Raw genomic sequence first — 23,994 nt, 5'->3', positions numbered from 1 at the left:
AAGCGCTGGTCCAATGAAGGCGAGATTTCAGAACTATATTCGTGACATGTATGCGATGCAAGTTTGTTAATTTCAAAGTGATAGGTCACATGGTTTGGCCGCCATGTTGGATTTAAGAAAAATATTAAATAATGTTTTCTCTGCTATTTCATAAGCCATCAAAGCGAAAATTTGCAAGTGCCTTCCTCCCTCAAGTCTGCATGCATGGTAAAAAAATTTTACCTCAGAAGTCACATGGTTTGGCGGCCATCTTGGATAGAAAAATCGACTTTATCCGATTTACACGAAACTTCACACACTTGTTCGGGTCGACGATGGAAAGCAGAATTTAAATTTATGATATCATAGGTCACAAGGTTCGGCAGCCATCTTGGATTGAAAATGAATAAATTTTAAAAATCTTCTTCTCCAGAAGGGCAAGACAGATGAAGACGAAACTTCACACATATATTCCGCATGAGGTCCTTTCTCAAGTTTGTTAATTTGTTCTTGATCGGTCACATGGTTCGGCGGCCATCTTGAAAAAACCCTAAAACCTTCAAACATCTTCTTCTCCAGAAGCGCTGGTCGGATGAAGGGGAGATTTCAGAACTATATTCGGGACATGTATGCGATGCAAGTTTGTTAATTTCAAAGTGATAGGTCACATGGTTTGGCCGCCATCTTGGATTTAAGAAAAATATTAAATAATGTTTTCTCTGGAACCGCTGAACCAAACGAATCGAAAATTTGTAATTATCATCTACCATCATGTATGCACGCATGGTAAAAATTATGACATCACACGTCACATGGTTTGGCGGCCATCTTGGATAGAAAAACGCACCTTTACCGATTAACACGAAACTTTACAAACGTGTTCCAATACCCAGTTGGAAGCAGAATTTAAATTTATGATATCATAGATCACAAGGTTCGGCAGCCATCTTGGATTGAAAATGAATAAATTTTAAAAATCTTCTTCTCCAGAAGGGCAAGACAGATGAAGACGAAACTTCACACGTATATTCCCCATGATGTCCTTTCTCAAGTTTGTTAATTTCTTCTTGATCGGTCACAAGGTTTGGTGGCCATCTTGAAAAAACTCTAAAACCTTCAAACATCTTCTTCTCCAGAAGCGCTTGTCGGATGAAGGGCAGATTTCAGAACTATATTCGGGACATGTAGGCGATATAAGTTTGTTAATTTCGAATTGATACGTCACATTGTTTGGCCGCCATCTTGGATTTAAGAAAAATATTAAATAATGTTTTCTCTGGAACCGCTTAACCTAACGAATCGAAAGTTTGCAATTATCATCTAGCATCGTATGTGCAAGCGTGGTAAAAATTATGATGTCACACGTCACATGGTTTGGCGGCCATCTTGGATAGAAAAACGCACCTTTACCGATTGACACGAAACTTCACAAACGTGTTCCAATACCCAGTTGGAAGCAGAATATAAATTTGTGATGTCATAGGTCACATGGTTCGTCAGCCATCTTGGATTGAAAAATAATATCTTAAAACGTCTTTTCTCTGAAACGACTGAACAGATCCAGGCGAAACTCCACCATTATGACCGCCTCTCCATGACGAATAAAAGTTCTCACCCCCTTTGAGGTACGACGCAACGTTTGGCAGCCATAGTGGATTGAAGGAAAATATTAATTAATGTTTACTCTGGAACTACTGCATCAATAAATGTGAAACATCACCTTTATGGTGGAACAGTCATGCGGAATGAGGATTTGAAATTTCAACGGGATCGGGCCCAGGGTTTGGCAGCCATGTTGGTTTTAAGAAAAATATTAAATAATGTTTTCTCTGGAAGTGCTTAACGTGGAGAAGCAAAAATTTGAAGTTATCATCCACCATCGTGTTTGCAGATGTGGTGCAAATTGTGACATCACAAGTCACATGGTTTGGCTGCCATCTTGGATTGAAGGATAAATATTAATTAATGTTTACTCTGGAACCACTGCATCTATACATGCGAAACTTCACATTTATAATTCAGGCAACATGCGAAACAAAAGTTTAAAATTTCAACCTGATCGGTCACGCGGTTTGGGAACCAGAATTATTTAATTATTTGAATCTGGAAGCCAGTAATAACGAAATTGAACGCTTTGTGCTGCCCGGTTCGTAACTCGTCTGTTCCGCGCCGTTTCGAAGCAGGCCTGTGTTTGTATCACCATTAAATTATGTTTTCTCTGGCACCACTTATCCTTTCAATGCGAAAATTGCGACTCTGATTTAAGTCCCATGTTGTATCAAAGGCGGACGGACTGGGTACCCGGTCATCACTGCCAGCAGTTATAAAGTGGCAGTTCTAGTTATTATTATTATTATTTTTACCTTCGCATTCTGCAAAAGGCTCTGTATTGGTCGCTGTGTATTTATTTATTTATTTATTTGTGAATATGTGTGTGTGTGTTTGTTTGTTATTCGCATAACTCAGAAAGTATTAAACCAAATCGCTTGAAATTTGGTGGGATGATGGGTTATTATCCAAGGAACATTTGATTAGATTTTGGGAGCGATCGGGTCAAAGGTCAAGGTCACGGAAAGGTCAAATTCGTATTTTTACCATAGCGCGGTCAATTTTGATCTAATTGGCATGCAACCGATGCCAAAATGTTCAGAATTCATTGCCCAATCTTGTGATGGGCGACATGACACAATTACGTCATTACCCTTGTTTTTAAAAGAAAATGTCAAAAATCCTGGCATTATAATCAGTTCCAAAATATGTTTGTGGGAGATGCCAATGATTATTTATTTGTTTGTTATTCGCATAACTTAAAAAGTATTAAACCGAATTGCATGAAATTTGGTGGGATGATTGGTTATTAGCCAAGGACCATTTGATTAGATTTTGGGAGCAATCGGGTCAAAGGTCAAGGTCAAGGTCATGAAAAGGTCAAAATCGTCTTTTTACCATATCGCAGTCAATTTTTATCCAATTTGCATGAAACTAATGCCAAAATGTTCAGAATTTAATGCCCAATCTTGTGACATGCAACTTGACACAATGACGTAATTGCCCTTACTCACGGTTGGGAGTCAAAGGTCAGGGGGGTCACGACCTTGCAGATGTGCGTATTTTTATCAAACGGAGTCAATTCTTATCCGATTCGTATGAAATCAGCAGCAAAATGCTCCTTGTTCTGTTCCCCACACTCTTATGCCAAGAACAAAACAGTAGCAGCGGCGAAGGTATATGCTCTCTACGAGTGCCCGTTCTAGTTGTTGTTGTTGTTATTATAGCCTGTTCCCCGTGCAGTGGAAGACAGGGTATTGCAATCACTTCTGTGTGTCTGCGTGTCTGTCAGGGCCATAACCTTTTCACCATTTGAGCTTTTGTCATCAAATTTTCAACAAAGTTTTATTATGAGAATATGGAGAAGACCAATTAATAATTTCCTCAAAATTTTTTCATTATTCCTATTATTATTAAAATTGTTCTTCTTCGACCCATTTTTGGTCTTTAACCTCCGCCATCTTCAAAGTTGGATGGAGGTTACTGTTTTCACCCCTTTCTGTTTGTTTGTTTGTGAACAGTATTACGGAAAAACTCCTCGACGGATTTCGACGAAACTTGGTGGGGGGATTAGGTATGGTCCAAGGATCATGCCATTAAATTTTGGACTTGGTCCCCCCCCCCCAAAAAAAATTGTTAGAGAAATTTTTTTTTTTGCATTTCTACATGTTTTAAGTGATTTCCAACCCCCCCCCAAAAAAATTGTTACCCCCCCCAAAAATAGAATTTTTTTTTTTTGCATTTCTACATGTTTTCAGTGATTTCCAACCCCCCCCCAAAAAAAATTGTTACCCCCCCCAAAACAAATTAAGAGAATTTTTTTTTTTGCATTTCTACATGTTTTAAGTGATTTACAACCCCCCCCCCCAAAAAAAAATGTTGGAGAAAAGAACTATAACTCTGTCAGCACTGTTGACATCATATTTAATGAATAAGATATAAGGTTTACTTGAGTAACCCAACAGTATTGGCGGCGGAGGTTTTGCACTCTCCCGAGTGCTCCCCCTCTAGTTTTTTATTGTCATTATTTTTTGCTCTATTATTTTTTAACATTTTTTTTTCTCATCAACCACTAGTCCGATTGACACAAAATTTTCAGGGTAGGAGCAACCCCCCATGGCGAATATTTTAATGATAATTGTGACGTCATACATCACGTGGTATGGCAGCGATATTGGATTAAACGCAAAAAAATTAGAACATATCTCTAAAACTGCTGATCGGAAAATTTGAAACTTGGCACATCTCATTACACTCCCAATGGGGAATAAAGGATTTTAAGGATGACATCATTGGTGAAGTGGTAGAACAGCCATAAATATTTTAATCAAAATCCTAGTTTACCATTGAGATTCAGTGTGTCCAGGCCGTAACATTTTTACCAATGGAGCTTTTGTCATCAAATCTTCAACAAACCTCTATTATGAGATTGTGGAGAACAAATATAAATAAAATGTACAATTTTTTTTTAACTGTCGCTTTCGTCACGTTTCGTTCGAGGACAAAGCGGATGCGGATGGGCTTTGCATTTTGAGATGCTTTGTAGTTATTATTATTATTGTAATTATTATTATTATTATCCTTTTGTAAAATAATTTATGAAGCACTTTCAAATGTATTCTGAAATATGTTGGAAAAAATAAAAAAGGACCCTTATTAATTAGACCATAAAGGTTAGAAATATTAAAAGTTATATTGGAAACAGTTACAGAGAATATGCAAATTACAAGCAACAAAATTTGTATCAAGAGTAACAAATACCTGTAAAAGTTTTATAAACTTTTGCCACATGAGCAATGGGAAGATTTAAAATTGAAAAAACGTCAGAAACTTTCTTCTCATAACCACAAGGAAAGAATTCAAACTTGACAAACTAAAAAGAAGACATGTTGAAGGATATTAAGTTAAAAAGCAAATAGAAAACAAAGTAAAAAGTTTGGCAGATGTAAGGGTGTTTCTTACTATACAAGGGTGAGGCATGGCTTTTCCACGTCTGGTCCCTTTTGTTTTCCCTGCCATCCTTTTCTTGGTAGCCACGCTCCGAGCGCCCGGCCGTGACAGCATTGGCACCGGGGAAGCTGGCATCGCCCCTGTTTGGCAGGGCCACATCTCCACCCATGGTAATGGCGTGGGTTGCTATGGTAATGGGCGACTCCATGGCGACAGCCAGGCTAGGCAGCTCATCGGGACCAGCCCTGGACAGAGGCCCGACAGCTCGGAGTGAGTCATCCGACGCTTCCTCCGCAATCTGCAGGCGATCTTCATCTTCCGTGTCAGAGCCACCTTCAACAACATTCTCGTAGCTCTGTAGGACTGCTCATCATCGTGGATCCAAGAAGGGAGAGAGGAGGAAAACATAACACAGAAGAGCATTAGTGATGCTGAGATGAAAACTTTCCCAGATTAATACCACCAATTAAGTGGTATATCGAAGCATATTTTACCTGAAAGGTTGTTCAGTCTCGATTAACACATCACGATAGTGCGTTGCATGTAGCGTGTTGCATGAAAGAACATGCAAACAAATGCATTCTTTTCACATTGTCAACCAACTTTAACCTGGAGTGAGATATAATTGTTTTTCTTTCTTCTGAATACCACTTGGTAAACACCCACATTTACACAATTAGCTGGCTATAAATAATGCGGCCCACAGTGGTGCATTACATGCAGCCGCACATGCACCCCCGAGTGTCTTGTCTCTATTCACACAGAGCCAAGTACTGTTGACTCCAGCAATCAATAGCCTCTTATGTTTTTCTCTCGGATAGCTCTTCTGTGCTAAAACCAGATGTAACACAATCGGTTTTTGTCCACGTCAGATCCAGAACACTGAGAAATGTACAACATTGTCACGAAAGGAAAAACTACAAAAAGGACAGTGTTTCCATGGCCTTGCGTAGTCCTTTACTCATTTACAATGGCCTGGCGGTTACCATACCTCGTGCAGAATCAAGACATTGGTCATGTGTCAGACGAAATGTGACACTATGTTCCATCTGATGGTTTTCAAAGAAAGGCTGGCCACACTAGTATAAAATAAGCCGTTGTTTCAGAGAGCCAGCTCAAGGTGGCAAACACACATCAAAATGAAACGTCCAAAGCGAGAAAGTAGGAGATATTGAGACAGCATTATATATTTTCTTCCAAATTTGTTGTGAGTAAGAGATTTTGACAGACTAATGGTTTTAACCACAATTACTCCATATTATCTACTCACAATGTCAACACACTGGTTGGTGGAAAAATAATGATTTGACTCATTAACACACAAGGCAGACCTCGGCACAGTCCATGTAAATTAAGTCTAATGTAAGGGTCCGCGATTGCATCGAGAAATAAGGGCAGGTTCGGTGCCCGGAGAGTGGACTCATCATTTGCCTGTGCCATGGCCAGATGGGCAGTCTGTCATGGCAAGGAATAGATCTGCAATACATGCCACCCACGCTGCTTCCAACCTTTTCAAAGTCAATATTAAAAATGACTGCAAAGACCACCTAAGGATCTCCTAGCAATGGGAAATTAAGAAATATGGCAGTTCGGGATTATGAAGTGTAATTAGTAATTCACGGGAAACACAAACCAGGTCCGTAGAGTTGGATGCATGAAAAGGAAATTGTGAGAAATTAAGGTGGAAAGAGGGGATGTTCGAGGTGGAAAGATAATTTAATTCGGAAGGACTGTGATCAAATTTTGGAAGGACTGCGGAAAGAAGGACTTGAGATCAAATTGATTGAAACTTTATCAAAACATTTTAAACTTTTGTAATAACAACAGCACATTTGCCAGTTGTTAGAAGAAGGAAGAAATGAAGTAGATCTGGAAATGGAATATATTTCAAGTTTTATCCATCGATGTTCATCGACCCCATTACACTAACATCACCTGCTTTTGCTGCATATACCTGTCATGTTATTACACAAAAACAGTTGATTAACTTTATGCAATCATAACACCGATAACTAGATGGGCACTCGGTAGAGCGCATACCTCCATCAGACTGATTAGTTTATGTTTTGTATCCCATTGTAGGCCGGATCTGGATTCGGACCTAAACGAAAATCTAATCGGATTGTTCTTGTCACCTAACCAACTCATCCACCAAGTTTTGTCCGAATCCGTCCTCAACTTTTTGAGACATCCCACTATTTATTGCTTTAGCCATATCACTCAATGGTGAAAAATCACTTTAAAAATTCTCTGATCTGGAACGAGATTCATTCAGATCTTCACAAAAATTGAATCAATTCTTCCTTTGTACATATCCAACCTGCCCACGAAATTTCGTCCGAATCCGTCCCCAACTTTTTGAGATATTTTGTTCACAAACAAACAAACAAACAAACAAACAGACAGATAGGTGTGAAAACATAGTCTCCATCCACCTTCGGTGGCAGAGGTAATGACATTGATGATGATATAAAAGAAAATGATGTGATTATAAAGGAATCCATTCCATTCCATTAGGACCATACTCCGTGCAGAGCGTTGGTGATGCCGAAGCAGTCTCCTTGGCTATGGGGCGCAATCCTGGACGGGTCACCACTCCGACACAGGATACCAGCAAGCTGGCACTCATGTTGCCGACGTCGGGAGGATGACAGGCAGAGTCAACCCCACCAGGTATTAATTCAACAACTGAGTGAAATTTGAACTTAGGATCCGAGGATCCCAAGCCCACCACCCGAACCATTAACCCAACAATATAAAGGAATCCATAAAGTTGAAATCCTAATGAAATATTAATCAAGTATTTATTCATTTATGGGAGAGACATACACCTGATATCATTGCAAAAGACCATAATTGTCTCCCTTCCCCTGTCAGTTACATAAATCCCCACCACGACCATAACCACCACTACCTCCAACCATTCTCAACGGTCCCCTTACTCCCAACACTCGTAACATTTTTCCCCTTTTCTCCGATACCCTCCATTTTCCATTCGTTTTTTTTTGTATTCATTTTATTGTAGCTCCCTCCTCCCGACCCCCACAAGTATTTTCATATTCATGTCGATGACCAGTATTGTATTAACAACATATACATTACTTTAAAGATCTATTTATTTAAGGTACTCTATTTTCTAAACTCCAACGTTTATCAAGACGCAACGGCAGTTATTAAATCATGGCAAGGAACCGCTCTGGAACCACACGACTACCTTTTCTACATTTCACACCCACCTCTTCCCTTTCCCCACTGAGTTTGTCAATTTAATGCAAAAAGAGCGGTCAGGTGACTAATTGGTTCGGTCTGATTCCAATGCCATCAGTAACATGCAGAGGTGAAGAAAACGCATTTTGGTATCGGTTCGCAATCTGAAACGCAAAGGATGTTTGAATAAGTCCGGCTGGAGAGCAACGCAGGCGAGGCAGGATCGTAACAAAGACATTTGGGCGTCTGCGTCGAGAGATCGGTTGGCGAGAAAGTGATCACGCTAAGAATTCTCCGGATGATTGAACTTACCCTCTAATTTTTTTTGAGCAGTAAATAAATGATCCGTTGCAAATGCTGGCCCCATTCAGACGGAGCAAAAGGGGAGCACTTGGAAATGTGCAACGAAACGTCCAAAAAGGCATCTTGGTACAAATCTCTCCAAAGCGTCCTTCATCTCCATTGCTGGTAGATTTCCTGCTTTTAAAATCTTCAGCTAAAAGTTAAGCTGATGGATTTCCTGCAAGTTTCCTTCACATCAAACAATGGCGATCCAAAAACCACACGGTGCACGTCCCACTGAAACCTTGCCCAGTAATTTCCTGAAACCAGAGTGTGTCACCCCAGGGCCCACGACACAGAGCACCGCTCCATGCGCAGATGCCTCTTTCACACCCTGATTAAATGCGAAGGAAAATTAGCACAGGTTATGTGCCCGCTTTATTTATAAGCTGAGATTATACATGCCCGAGATTGCCGATTAACCTCAAAGTTTCACTAAATAAGTTAATTACCCTTTCAATTACAGCAAAATACACCCCCCCTAAAACGAACCTATTATATATATATATATATATATATATATATATATATATATATATATATATATATATATATATATATATATATATATATATATATATATATATATATATATATATCATTACGTTACAGATATGGTGCGAGGCTGCTTTATTCTTCAAAGGACCAATTAAAAACGGTATTCCATTATTAAAGTACACCGATACCCCCAAAGGTGTTAATATTTTAATATGGTCTCAGAGCCTCAATTTTACACTTACCGGTAAACAACATATTCTTACGACACTGAGATTTACATTTGAATACATCCACGGTAACCACTGACGGGCATTATGGGTTGGCATTGTAGGTGGTACATGCCAACGCATCACTGGTAGGGATTACATCATCTTCACATGGAGGAACTTTCCCAGCAAAGGCAATGAGAGGTCATTGGGGTCTGCAACCAATGTGTCATTAATAAAAATTTGCTGTTTTCGAGGCCGATTAATTTCCTATACCTATTATGAAAGTGGCAAGAAGCCTCTGCCCACCAGTGTGGTACTCTATCTTGACATTAATCACCCTATCAACCTCTGCCAACCCTTTTCTAAAGAATGTAATAATATGAGCATTGTGAATCCCCCTTACACCCCCAGGTCAGCCTCTCTGCCCCCCTTACTGCATCTCCCTCCGAAAGCCGAAGCTAGACAAACACGTGGCAGGTGCAAATTAAAGTTAAAACGGCCCGTTCCACAAAGATCTGGTTTGAATAGTTATGACATGAGTATCTTTTCACAATTTTAAAACAAATGGACGGGGAAGTCTTCAGTTGCAAAGGTGTGAACCACAACCATTGAATGGAAATCCCGGGTAAGAAAGGAAGGAGTCAGTAAAAGAAGAGTGCACGTGAAATAAAAGGCGCTCGCTCGCCTGCGACCCTCAGCCTCTGTGCGCACGCTGCGTTGTCCCTGAACACAATCACAGCCTGGAATTCTTGTTTGACCAACACGGTGTCGATTGTTCGGTGAGCGCTTGTTTTATAACAAAACTCGTGTTTGCGAACCTGCTCTGATTTTAGTGTGGAAAGGAGGCCTGGGGAGGGGGATATCATTGTAGAGTGAGTTCCAAGGGTTAGAGAACTGTGTTGGTTCCAGTGGTGGAGAAAGCCTGAGTTGTCGATCATAGAAACTCCGTGAAAGCACTCATACAATGGCCACCTTATGTGTGGTCTTTCATAAAGTGCAACAAGCTGACGCTCACAATGCTGAAAGCACTGAAGATGATTGAGGTTAAAACAATAAGTCACAATATCACTAAACAACATCCAGCAGAAACAATGAAAACCAGAAGGGCACTCGGTAGAGTGCATACCTCCGCCAAGCTGATTCGTTTACCATTTGTATCCCACTGATTGGCTGGATCTGGATTCGGACCTGAACTAAAAATTTAATCAATTCTTCCTTGTCACACACCCAACATTCACCAAGTTTCATCCAAATCCATCCATAACTTTTTCACATGTCCTGCTATACATCGTTTTTGGCCCTATCACTCAATGGTGAAAAATCACGTTTAAAATTCTGGAATCCAGATTTGGATCTTTACAAAAATCTAATCGGTTCGTCCTTGCCACATACCCAAACTCTCCACCAAATTTCGTCTGAATCCATCGACAACTTTTTGAGATATTTTATTCACAAACAAACAAACAGACAGACAGGGGTGGAAACATCACCTCCATCCACCTTCAGTGGAGGATGTAACAAACAAACAAGCCGGTAGGCGACGAGGGATTCGCTAGGTTCGAAGTGCTGGATACGATGCTTTTCATTCTGACCGATCCACCGACAAAGATTCATTGCCAAGACGTATTGGTTCACATACAATTGTTCCTCTGCCTGGCAAGATTTTTCCTATTCCGTATTTTGCCAACTGGCACTCCTCATAAAAAATGACGGTAAATAGACACCCTATATTTTTGAAGGACTACCATTTGAAAAATAATCGGTTTGCTGGTTTGTGCTGTGGAGCCTCGCGTTGCAGACACACACACACACACACACACACACACACACACACACACACACACACACACACACACACACACACACACACACACACACACACACACACACACACACGGAAAACCTGATAAACTTCTCTCAATGCTCTTGTTTGACCACACCTCCAGAGCCACACAATATTTTTCATAAGCCACGCCCACTTTCCTACGCCACTCCCACTTTTCATCAACCACATCCACTTTCCCTAAGCTCCGCCCACTTTCCTAAGCCCCTCATAAAAAATGACGGTGAATAGACACCCGATTTTTGAAGGACTACCATTTGAAAAATAAAACCTCAATCAAAAATCGGCTCCAGTACAATTTTCTAAATATCTCGAAGTGTTTAATTCTAAAGTCTCGTTTCTCTACATTCAAAATTGAAGGACAAGTATTGAAAATACTGTACGCGGTTTTTCGGCCGCTGCACAGCAACGAAATTCAAACGCGCACATTCCCAGTATATATGGCACCTGTTGGCAAAGTTTCATCGAAATTGGATCGCTGGTTCGTGCTGTGGAGCCTCGCGTTGCAGACGCACACAGACACACAGACAGACAGACAGACGGAAAACCCGACAATAAGGGATATCTAGCAGATATAGCGAATCCAATAAAACCCGATATTGTTATAATGAATTTGGTTTTGAACAAGACAAGTGTTGATAATTAAAGTCATGGCATCTAATGACTGGTTTTGAAGAAAGGAGAGTGGGAGGCAACAAAGTACAAGGACATTGAAAGCAAAATGCTGATAGAGATTCTGTAAGTTATACCAGCAATAACTCATAATACCGCATAATCATAAAACAACACAACGGGATACTTGAGACAAATACCAGGAAGGATTTCAATAAATGAACTTGAATTAGAAACGGTTAAAGTCCTCTGCGGTGACAGCCATGAAAATAACTTTTGGAATGAGAAACATCTGGAACAAGTTAACGAAATAATCACACTGAGTAAGGTGGATGAGTTCGTGTCTAAACCCTAAACGAAGGTAATGCTTAACATTCGTTATCCGACAGTCTCAATATGCCTTAGAACAACAAACTCGTTGTCTCAGAACAAATGTGGAGTGAAGTGACCTCCTTAACCCAGTGAAAATCAGCATGTTAGAATTGAACCTTTTCTGGTGATTACTAAGTGTCGTCGTCATCGTCGTCATCATCATCATTACACCAGCTATTTTTGTCCGAAGTGGGACGAAGGACAATGTGAGCTTATGTTGGGGGGTATTGTCATGCCCGCCGTGCTTGTTAAGTGAGAGTTGGAGATAGAACTTCGGCTGGAATTCGAAATTTGCTCAGAGTGCCGGCACTAACTCGCCTAATCTTCATGAAAAACATCGTACGATCTTTAACGTTCACCAACAAGCAATGCTGGCAAACGAGACCTCCGGCTTAACGTCCATCCGACAGACTGTGGACACATTGATGTGTCAGCCTGCATGCGAAACACCAGGGTGAAAGTTCGTACCTCGGTCTACATTGGAACCCCAGCGAGACAACTCAAAGGTGAATGAGCATATATCGCTCAGCTATCACGCCAGCATGATTAATACAGGTGGATGTTTATTCAAAAAAGGGAAGCCTCAATATCCTGGTGAAATACCTGAAGACAGGTGGTAGTAAATTTGATTTAAGGATGAAATACACACATTCGACCCTTCTGTGGTCAAATCAGCTTCTTGGAAACTTTCTCTTTTCCCATCGATGGTTTTGAACCTTATTACCCTCGAAAAAGGAGAGGGTATTGTGTTTGGGTCCGTTTGCTACTTGGCGAAAAAAAACACATTTGCCAGGTATGTTGGTTTGTTCACGATTTTTGGCCAGAGTTTTCAAGCAATCGTTCTGACATTTTTTGTGTGAGTAGGTGACTGGCCAAGGACAGCAACGCTAAATTGTGAAGATCCGAATCCGGATCCGGATCCGATAATTTTTAAGTGATTCTTCACTATCGAGAGATAGGGCCAAAAACGATATATAGCCCGATATCTCAACAGGTTGCGGATGGATTCACACGAAACCTGCTGGACAGATTGGGAATTCCACTAGGAAGAAATGATTCGATTTTGGTGAAGATCCGAATCCAGATATGGATACGAAACTTATTTAATTTTTCACTGATTCTTCACCATTGAGAGATGCGGCGAAAAACGATATTGCATGATATATCCCAAAAAGTTGTGGAGAGATTCAGATGAAACTTTGTGGACAAGTTGGGTGTATCCAGCCTGGCGGAGGAATGTGCTCCAACAAGGGCCGTTCCGTTTCGCCAACTTGTCACTCTTTGAGTGATTTTTCATTTGACTGTCTGTCTGTTTGTCCATTTGTTTGTCCACACAGAACTTTTGTGTTTTTTTCCACGACTGCTTGGCAGATTGAGACAAAAAATTTCACCGTCGGTGCGACTCCTCATGTAGAATGTTTGAATGATAATTATGACGTCATCGGTCAAGTGGTGTGGCAGCCATGTTGGAAAAATGGAAAAACGGAAACACTTTAGACCTCTGTGTCTCTGAAACCGCACCAAAGACAAAATTCCTTCATTATGACGGCATAATTGCGTTTGTATAATGCGATATCCGATCAGTTTGAAAACTTTTGAGGGTCATCTCGGGATAAAATGGTCCACAAATATTTTTTTTGTTGATGTCATTGGTCACGTGAATCGGCAGTCAAACTGTTTTGTTTTTTTAAACCTTGAAAAATCCTCTCTGAAATGGCTGAACAGATCGAGGCAAAACTTTATACATATGACCGTCTATCCACGAGGAACAAAAGGTTCACACATACGACGTCATAGGTCACATGGTTTGGCAGCCATTTTGGATTTGCCATAAAACATTTTTAAAAAATTCATCTCCAGAACAGCTGGACATATCGAGGGGAAACTTCACAAACATGTTCCCCAAGGCATGCGTGTGCAAAGATGTTAAGGAATAATTGATAGGTCACATGGTTTGACAGCCATATTGGATTTAAGACAAATAATAAATAATGTTTTCTCTGGAACCCCTTAATCAATTGACATGAAACTTCACAATTATGATCCAGTAATGATGAGAAATATATGTTTAAAATTTCAACTTGATCGGATGCATGGTCTGGCATCCAGAATTATAAAATTTTTTGATCTGGGTTCTTTTTTTTTTAATTATTAATATTATTTTTTGAATAAGGCTCACTTGGCTGTGCCTGGATGAGTTTGAGGGTAGAGGAGTTGCAGCTGAAATGTGAATCCTATCCAGGTTTCTCGTGATGACTTCATCTTTGCTTTTTGCTTGTTTGGGTTCCTTCTGATGACTCCAATGCAGGACTATTCCTATTTGGTCTTCCATTTGATTTGAAATGAATTTATTTTAATCTCATTATGAATTAAATTGAATCGTGATAAAAAAAAGGTCATGGGTCAGGGTCAAGTGTCCGATAAAAAGAGGGTTGCATCAAAGCAGGATGTCTTGGTACCCGGTCATCACTGCCAGCAGTTATAAAGTGGCAGTTCTAATTATGTCTCTTTTAATTACATAACACACCAGTATACAAACACCACACAAAACTACACAAACGTCACACAAAACAAGTCCTGGCAAGGGTCTGCAATCTCTGATTGCTCTTTTTATTATTTATGCCAAAAATAAAGAAAGATTTTATAAGTAAGTTTATAAAGGGGCTTTAAAGGCAAAGTGTGTCTGTTTCGCCTGGTGAATGTTGCCATCATTTTGCAGCAAAGATATAGTTTTGTGGTCATTTCTGTTCTTTCATATGTATAATTGTTGTCCTCCGGCATACATCAAGAAAGCCGATGCCCACAATAGTATGAATATGCAATATTCAAATTCTGATGTACTGTACCTGTTCCAGAGCGTTGGGGATGCTGAAGCAGTTTCTTGGCAAGGGTTATACTGGGTGGTATGCCATTGCCTTCCCAGCAGTAGTCCGGGCAGGAATTTGGAATTTTTGCCAGGGTGCCCACGATAGCTCGCCTACTCTTTGCGAAGGACACCATGGAATCTTTAACGCCCACCAACTAATACTGGCAGTCGGGTACCCCAATTCAATGTCCATCCAAGGGGGGTGGCACACATCTGTATTTATAAAAGGAGCTGTGTCTGTCTGTCTGTCTGTTTGTCGTGTTACAACTTGAGAACTGATTCACGGATTTCAATGAATCCAATGACAGTTGATTTAGTGAACTCTCGGGAAGGTTTGTGATGCCAAAAAAAATATAAAAAATTCCAGCAATAAAGGAAGGTCTGTGCATGTACATGGTCACATGTGGCGAAACTGCAAACACCAACTTGCAACGCTGGTTATCCCCGCAAGGAGGGCAGGATATCCCAGGAATCCTTTTTTTATTTATTCTTGCACCACATATTAGCCATCGCATTAAATATTGATATTCCCGTCAGCGAAGTGACGGGTCTTATATGTTCGTCTTAATGAATCACCTTGCCTGTAAAACACTGCTCTGACAGTTTATAGCTGGGTGGAGATTCCAACACAGGCTAGACAGCTTCGAGGGGAGTGCGCTTACCTCCAGTCCATCTTGTCAGATATGTGTATATATATATATATATATATATATATATATATATATATATATGTATATATATATATATATATATATATATATATATATATATATATATATATATATATATATATGTATATATATATATATATGTATATATATATATATATGTATATATATATATATATATGTATATATGTGTATGTATGTATATATATATATGTATATATATATATGTATATATATATATATATATATATGTATATATATATATATATATATATATATATATATATGTATATATATATATATATGTATATATATATATATGTATATGTATATATATATATATATGTATATATATATATATATATATATATATATATATATATATATATATATATATATATATATATATATATATATATATATATATATGTATATATATATATATATATATATATATATATATACATATATATATATATATATATATATATATATACATATATATATATATATATATATATATATATATATATATATATATATATATATATATACTGTGTATATAACTATATATATATATATATATATATATATATATATATATATATGTATATACATATACATACACACACACACACCTACATATATACTCCTATGAAATCACCATCGGCTAATCATTGAAACAACTACTCAACATACATGGAAGATCAATACCTCGTTGGAAAATGATTGGATAAGAGAGTGGCCTGGGAATATCTCTGAGGTTAATTTATTTTTAATATCATGCAGTTTCTGCTAATAATAATGGTTATACTAAAAATATTTGCCTCCGAGAAACCTATTTAAGGGATGCTCATGACTCTCCTGAAAAATGTTTATTACTCACTCCAAGTATTCTTCATATTTCAAGGAGCGTCAGGTTGAGTTTCTTCAGTGAAACACTTTTGGGTGGAATATTCCTGATTATCCAAATTGATTAACCACACACCCTTTCTGTGTTTTATTTTAAACACAAAATGCAATAATCTGCAATCAAAACTTCACTGCTAAACGGAAATTCCATCACTGATCAATTTAAGTTCCCTTTGAAAATGGAAACATCAGCCCTCCGAATGAATTTGCATCCTCATGATGATCAAAAACAATCATCTTCAGAGCAAAGTGGTGGAACATATAGATTGATAATGTTGTTTGTATCAATAAAAATGATCATTTGTGTTACTATCAGACGAGCTTTGGTTGTTTCCTCCCACATCGTTCTCCCAAACCTCCTGTATTCTCTCACAAATACCCACCATTTTTTATCGTTTTCTCATCTGTCTATAGTTTGACAAGCATGAACAACAGTCGGTATTTGTGGAATCACTGAACGATAAACGTCTTTTGATTCACTTTCTAATTCCTAATTTTCATTTCTTTCTTATCTGATCCTTCCAAGTACTGCATCCTGTCATGTTACTGGTGCTACCATTACTTACCAACACAAAAGTTAGAAGTGCATTTCAAATTTTTTTTTTTAAATCGCACCATGTCCAAAGGAAGCGGTTCAGTTTGGATTTTTTAATATGAAATAGGCAAAGCCTAGAAACGAACGAAACCCTTTATAATTACCATTTAGAACCTTTTAGAACTCTTTACAATTACCCTTTAGAAGCTTTCAGAATTACCCTTTAGAACCCTCTCGAATTACCCTTTAGATCCACCCTTTGGAAACCTCGAGAACCACCTTTTAGAATTATCCTTTAGAACCCTTTAGAATTATCCTTTAGAACCCTTTAGAATTAACCTTTAGAACCCTTTAGAATTATCCTTTAGAACCCTTTAGAACCCTGTAGAATGACCCTTTAGAATAACTCTTTAGAACCCTTTGGAACCACCCTCTAGAATTACCCTGAATAACCCTTTAAAACCCTTTAGAATGACTCTTTAGGACTCTTTAGAAACCTTTAGAATTACCCTTTAGAACCATTTAGAATTCACCTTTAGAACCCTTTAAAATTAACCACAATTGGTTAGAAAGGATCTTCTACAATTTTTGATGGACACATGGATTGAAGGAAGGACATAGTTAAATATTGAAGCAGCTTCACTGCTTAAAAATGATTGCATTTTGGAAGATCCATATACAAAACTGAATGGACCACCAAGTAGTATAGTTGTCATTAGGTGAGGTTCAGATTCAACATTTCGACCACTGAGTGGTCTTCAGTTGTGGATGAAGACCATTCATTGATTGAAACATCAGACATGGGCCTTGCCTGCTTTGCAGCTTTACTAGTTGATAGAGACTTCAGTTTGAAAACTAGAAGTGGCTTTGCCCAACGTGATAAATTGGCTTTCCATAAACCAGGCAGTTAGTGTCATACAGTCATGGTGATTTCATGTGTGCGTACCATTGAAGTGAGAATTGAACATGAAACCCTTGGAATACCAAGGTGATCCATCATGCATCTAGGAAATACATATTGAATAAATTACATCAATGCTTACATATCCTTTAGTTTGAAATACAATAGTACATCACATGACATTAATATGCAACACTATTACAATACAACGGAGATTTTAAATATAATCAATGAGACCAAACAGATAAGATACGAACATGACTATCTCTATCTCTCTCTGTGTCTCTGTCTCTCTCTCTCACTATATATATATATATATACATACATATATATATATATATATATATATATATATATATATATATATACATATATATATATATATATACATATATATATATATATATATATATATATATATATATATATATATATATATATATATATATATATATATATATATATATATATATATATATATATATATATATATATATATATACATACATACATATATATACATACATATGAAAATTATTTGCCCAGACTGGGGATCAAATCCAGGCCTCGAGTGAACCATACCAACACTACATCATCTGAGCTATCTGGGTAACACCCACCAAGCACACAATTCTCCCACAAATAGAAACGCTACTGTCTTTCTGCCACCGCTTCCGAGGCACTCACTGCCAACCATAGGAGCAACGATGGCCTGTCCACGAGAGGGTCCTTTATTAATATATAAAGCTTTCTAACCACAAATCGACTGACTGACTGTCTGACTGGCTGATATTAAAGATGGGGACCGTCTGGGTGACGTAAAAAGCTGAAATTTTTCATGCCGATTGCCATCAAAGCCGGTACACCAGAAAAAAATCACAGAATCATGATACATCATTCATATATGAAAACATAAATTAATGAAAAAAATATATGAAAATAAATACATGAAAAATCAAATGCAGGTGAGTGATCCGAGACAATGGGGAAACATGGTTTGTTTTCTTACACAATGTGTAAACACACGTGTGTGTGTGTGTGTGTGTGTGTGTGTGTGTGTGTGTGTGTGTGTGTGTGTGTGTGTGTGTATGTATATATATATATATATATATATATATATATATATATATATATTGTTACGGTTCTCGGAACCGTACGCATACAACATACAGGTGTCCCAAGTCAGTTATGCCGTTAAGTATATGTGTAGACAGAACCCCTCCTTGTGTGTGGGGGGAATTTGAAGGGGTCCGTTGCGATGTTTTTTGTAGTTAGGGTAATAAATCTTTATATCCCATCCTCCATTGCGATCCACGGTACCCGAGCACTTGCAGCCTTCGGTTCGCTGGCAACAACGTACCACGGTCCACCTGTTGTCTCTGGAGGCTCGTTTTTCCGAGACAGAATTTTCACTGTTGCAGTTCCTATTCGGCTTCTCCAAACGCTCCAACTCTTTCTTGATGAGTCCACACGCGTGGAGTGGGCGGGCCTTGCCGGTGCCTGGCCAAGGCCCCACCCAGAAAGGGCGGATCCATGGGAGCCCCATCCAATCATGGTGGACAGTTACATCAGTTTTGACCAAAGCCCTGCCCTGTTGAGGGAGGTCTATAAACCACATCATCCTCAGTCTTGAGTTCTTTGGGGGTCGTTCGTTCTGTGCTTGGAGGCCGGAGTTGGTTGGAAAATGAAGGGGTTCCCTCTGATTGGCTCTGCTCACGTCTCACCCCGACGGCCCGACTACTGGTCCCGGCCCACTCAAGCTCCTCCATGGACCCGAACTCCACACGGGCGGCTGTGGACCTGACTGCACGACTGTTGGCAGATGCTGCACTATGGAGCATTCCTTTCCCAGAGACTCAGGTACTCGAAAGAACTGCGACATCAGCCCGCCTCCCTCCCTGGCTGCAAAAGTCCTTTGCCTTCAACTGGGTTTATTTTGTCCGAGTGTGTGTCTGAGTGTGTGGCGCCAGTCTAATAAGTAGACACTATAAGTGTTTTCAATCATTGTAAATCTTGCCTGTATAATTCGCACGTAAGTCTGCTCTGTGTCTGCTTTGTAAGTTGCTGTAAATTGTCACACTACATCTTCTTTCTTTCCTCTGCATAACACCCCAATAAACCTATTCCTGTGCCATATACATTTCCTCGTTTATTATAAATAAATGATTGTAGAAATGTTCCCAGTTCGTTTTCGTCTTTTCCTTCATTGGTCCAGCACGGTTCGGATCTGAGTTTACACGGGTTTTGATCCCCGATAATCTGCTCATCCTAGCCGGCACGGCTTTGGCAGCTCCGCTCGACTGCACCCGAACCGAAGCTGGTAGTCGGTCGTTGGAACGCTACTGCAGTTGGTAGAGTGACCCAGTTCGAGCAGGACGTGCTGAGGGCATGGTTCCCCGGAAGATGACACCGCGTGGTTAATTAGGTAAATTCGTTCTCAACAAAAAGACCCTACGATAGTAATGCTACGTGGTGGAGGTATTGGCATCCACGGTCGGTTAAGCAACCCGCCGCCTCACGGAGTTATCCATGAGCGACGGCCTACAATTCTGGGGAGTCTGGTGGGAGACGACGTAACCTCCCCCACCTAGTGGTCGTTCTCACCACCGGTCCCCGGCCCGCAACTATATATATATATATATATATATATATATATATATATATATATATATATATATATATATACTAAAAAAATAGAATATGTTTGTATGTATGTACGTGTGTGTGTTTGTTCGTCCTTTATAGGCAACCGAACCGTTGGATGGAATGAGATGAAACTTGGCATGAGTGATCCTTGGGACATGAGAACGCACATGGGGGGGGGGGGGGGAGTCAAGTTCAAGGTCAAAGGTCACGGGGTCAAGGGGTCAAGGTCACCGGGCAACTTCAATTTCTCAATTTCATCCGATCGAGACGGGACCAACGCCATTCGACAGATAATCAAAATTAAATGACACAGTTGATTGACGACATTCACTTCTGACTTCCGGTTTTCGAGTTATGACATCATAAATTGACTAAAACGTCAATTTTTCATGTTTGTTTGTCCTTTATAGACAGCCAAACCGTTGGATAGAATGAGATGAAACTTAGCATATGTGATCCTTGAGAACGGACATAAGGGGATCAAGGTCAAGGTCAAAGGTCACGGGGTCAAGGTCACCGGATAACGTCAATTTCTCAATTTCATCCGATCGAGACGGGACCAACGCCATTCGGCAGATAACTGTACCCGCCCATGGGTGGGTACTTTGCTAGTAAATATCTATATGGATATATCTATCTAGATATATGTATCTTTTCATATATATATATATATATATATATATATATATATATATATATATATATAATGTTCAAGGGCAGATAGCACATACCGGTCAGTGGATTGACTGGAATATCAGATGAGCAATGTTCATTCATTGAAATTGTCCACCAATTAACCTCAGTGTCCAGAGAAATAGCATATCCACAATAGAAATACTCAACATATTTACTGCATGGATAATGATACAATATGTACTGCTTGTGGGCACAATAACATGCGCGCGCGCGTACACACACACACACACACACACACACACACACACACACACACACACACACACACACACACACACACACACACACACACACACACACACACACACACACGTATTTTTACCATCATAGTTCATCTATAATGCATCTTCATTCCCATTGCCTATTAACTATGGTAATATTAATCACACTCCACTGGAATTTGTGTTAAAAGTTCCCTTGAGAAAAAATATCCATTATTTTGCAAAGCTGTAAAAACATTGAATGTGGGAGCCTAAAAAGGAAAATAAACGCAAAAAGAAGGAATTATCTGGATGGCATGAAGTCGTACAAATCCACACCATCATCATGTCATTGAGGACCACTACTCGCTGTCAATGCCTCTTTTGCTGTGACGAAGGGCTCCGCCCGAAACTTCAGCTTCACTTTGCTTCCGAGAGCATTTAGCATGCAGTATTGTCATCTTTCAGTCGATAAACCTGTTATCCTCTGGAAGAGACTGCCATGTTTATTCTAATACAATGGCTATTTGAACACATTGCAATTTCAAAGTTTGAGTTGCAGCAGTTTTTAATTAAAATATCAAAATTGTATTACCATTCTGAGAGGCTATGAAGACGCATGTACGATATAGATGGACTACATCCTGTCATTGAACACAAACGGTGAGCAAATAATAAGTAATAAAACATACATGATGGATTTCTGTTTATGGGTGTTTGGTTGTGTTTGAGACCGGCTTGTTGCTTGTGTCTGGACGTTTTAGTCTGATCGCAACCATTTGGCAAATCTTGGACATGATGAGCAGTCGTTAAAAAAAATGCTGCACGTGGAACATGTGGATCCATCTCCTATAAAATCACAGGTTGCTTGAGTTGTGAGGCCGTCAATTAAAATGCTACATCCAACGAATGATCAGAGGAACCAAGCCATCGGGATGCTGAATGGTGGAATCAGTCAAGAAAGAGTTGGTCAACACTTTCATGTCTACCGGTCAACAGTTTTGAGCCTACAGAACCGATACAGAGCCACAGGAAGGGTCAGCGACCATCAACGTCCTGGTGCACCTCATGTGACATCAGCAAGACTAGACCGATACATCGTCATCAGTCACCTCTGTAACCGCTTCAGGACAGCACAAGAAATGGTCAGAACCACCATTGGAACAAGGGCACAACTCATCAGTGACCGAACCATACAATGTCGTCTTGCTCCACAAGGTTTATTGTATCGTCGACCTCACCGTGGATAAATCTTAACACATCAACACCGACTTGCACAACAATGTTGGGCAGCAGCTGGTGGTAACTTGGGTGGGAGATAGTGGAGAAACAATATATTTTCTGATGAATCAAGCCTCAACGTCAGTTTTCCAGATGGACGTCTTCGTGTGTCGGCAGATGGACGTCGGCAAGGACACCGTTTCGCTCAGGGCTGCATTATTGAGAGAGACCGTTTTGGAGGGGGTGGTGTTATGGTTTGGGGAGCAATCATCAAATGAACTCTCCACGTAATGTTGCAGAGCTTACTGCAGCCTCACAGTTCCATTGGACAGCAATACCACAAGCTCTGATGCACCACCTGTTTATCCATGCCCCGTAGACTTCAAGCGTGTATCACTGCCTCAGGTGGTCACACCCGATATCACAGACCTCTGCATCATTTCACTTTTTTGTGATGTCACGTGCACATCCCAATTTTCCTGTCTCTGTGCAGATTCTGTAGGACTGTCCCTGACAAATCTCATGTGATTGCATACACTGATCCTCTTTCACATGCTATGAAATTAATGTCAATTTTAATTTGGTATGCGTTTTTATTGCCTCCTGATGTATATTATGTAAACTTAGAGTTTTGATGGCTGATCATTGTTAATCTCGAAGAAGGGAAGTTGTTAATGCAGGATGATATATGGAATGTTTTCAGGACTTAATTAATAACAACTTTAACCTGTCCTGAGATCAATGATGTTCCATTGCCCGAGCTGGTGTGGGTTTCATTCCCCGAGAGCTGATCAGAAATTTGTCCAAGAGAATAAATGGGCACCACCAGATCTATTGGCACATAGGAGAGCCACCCTGGTGTGGTGTCCTAACGACCTCCATATATATATATGCTCTCTGAATTGAACCCCCAAAGTTGGTGAGGCAGCAGGGCACAGATCAAGTCCAAACACAGCAATTGCTGCACGACCTGTCAGCAACAAGTGTCGCCTCCCATGCCGAGCACATTTTCTCTGCCCTGCTGATCACCAATCAGGAGGTTTGCAGCTAAGAACATTAAATTCAACGAAAGAAGCACGTTGACGATGACATGACAATGATGTCAAGTGCAGAAATTACACCAACACATCAACTCCAAACTAGGAGGCATCCGTAAGGTCCTCAAGCCTTCACAGACTGAGACCAAAGCCTGTGGTCACAAATAGATAAAAGCAGAGACGTTGATCTGGATTTTGCCCTTGTTGTGGGCTCATCAGGACAACATAGTGCTCGTCTTTTTTTTTTTGCGA

General features: G+C 39.6%; 1 protein-coding gene across 10 annotated transcripts in view; it reads right to left on the bottom strand.

Moving 5' to 3' along the window:
* Nucleotides 1-23,994, bottom strand: part of LOC147029651 (zinc finger E-box-binding homeobox 2-like) — a 313,528-nt gene that overhangs the window by 121,061 nt on the left and 168,473 nt on the right. For all 10 annotated transcript variants that reach the window (XR_015056001.1, XR_015056000.1, XM_085872853.1 and 7 more), the window contains one exon: nucleotides 4,990-5,340. Coding sequence is in view for 8 of the 10 variants with exons in the window: in XM_085872853.1 (XP_085728979.1) it covers nucleotides 4,990-5,340 (351 nt within the window). In the remaining 2 variants the exon portion in view is untranslated. The remainder of the gene's footprint in view (nucleotides 1-4,989; nucleotides 5,341-23,994) is intronic.

This window comes from Eptatretus burgeri, chromosome 3 (assembly GCF_056783735.1).
Source record: "Eptatretus burgeri isolate ZD-2024b chromosome 3, Ebu_testis_v1, whole genome shotgun sequence".
NCBI lineage: Eukaryota > Metazoa > Chordata > Myxini > Myxiniformes > Myxinidae > Eptatretus > Eptatretus burgeri.
Note: the sequence above shows the minus strand (reverse complement) of the source record. Positions and strands in the feature narration are given on the sequence as shown.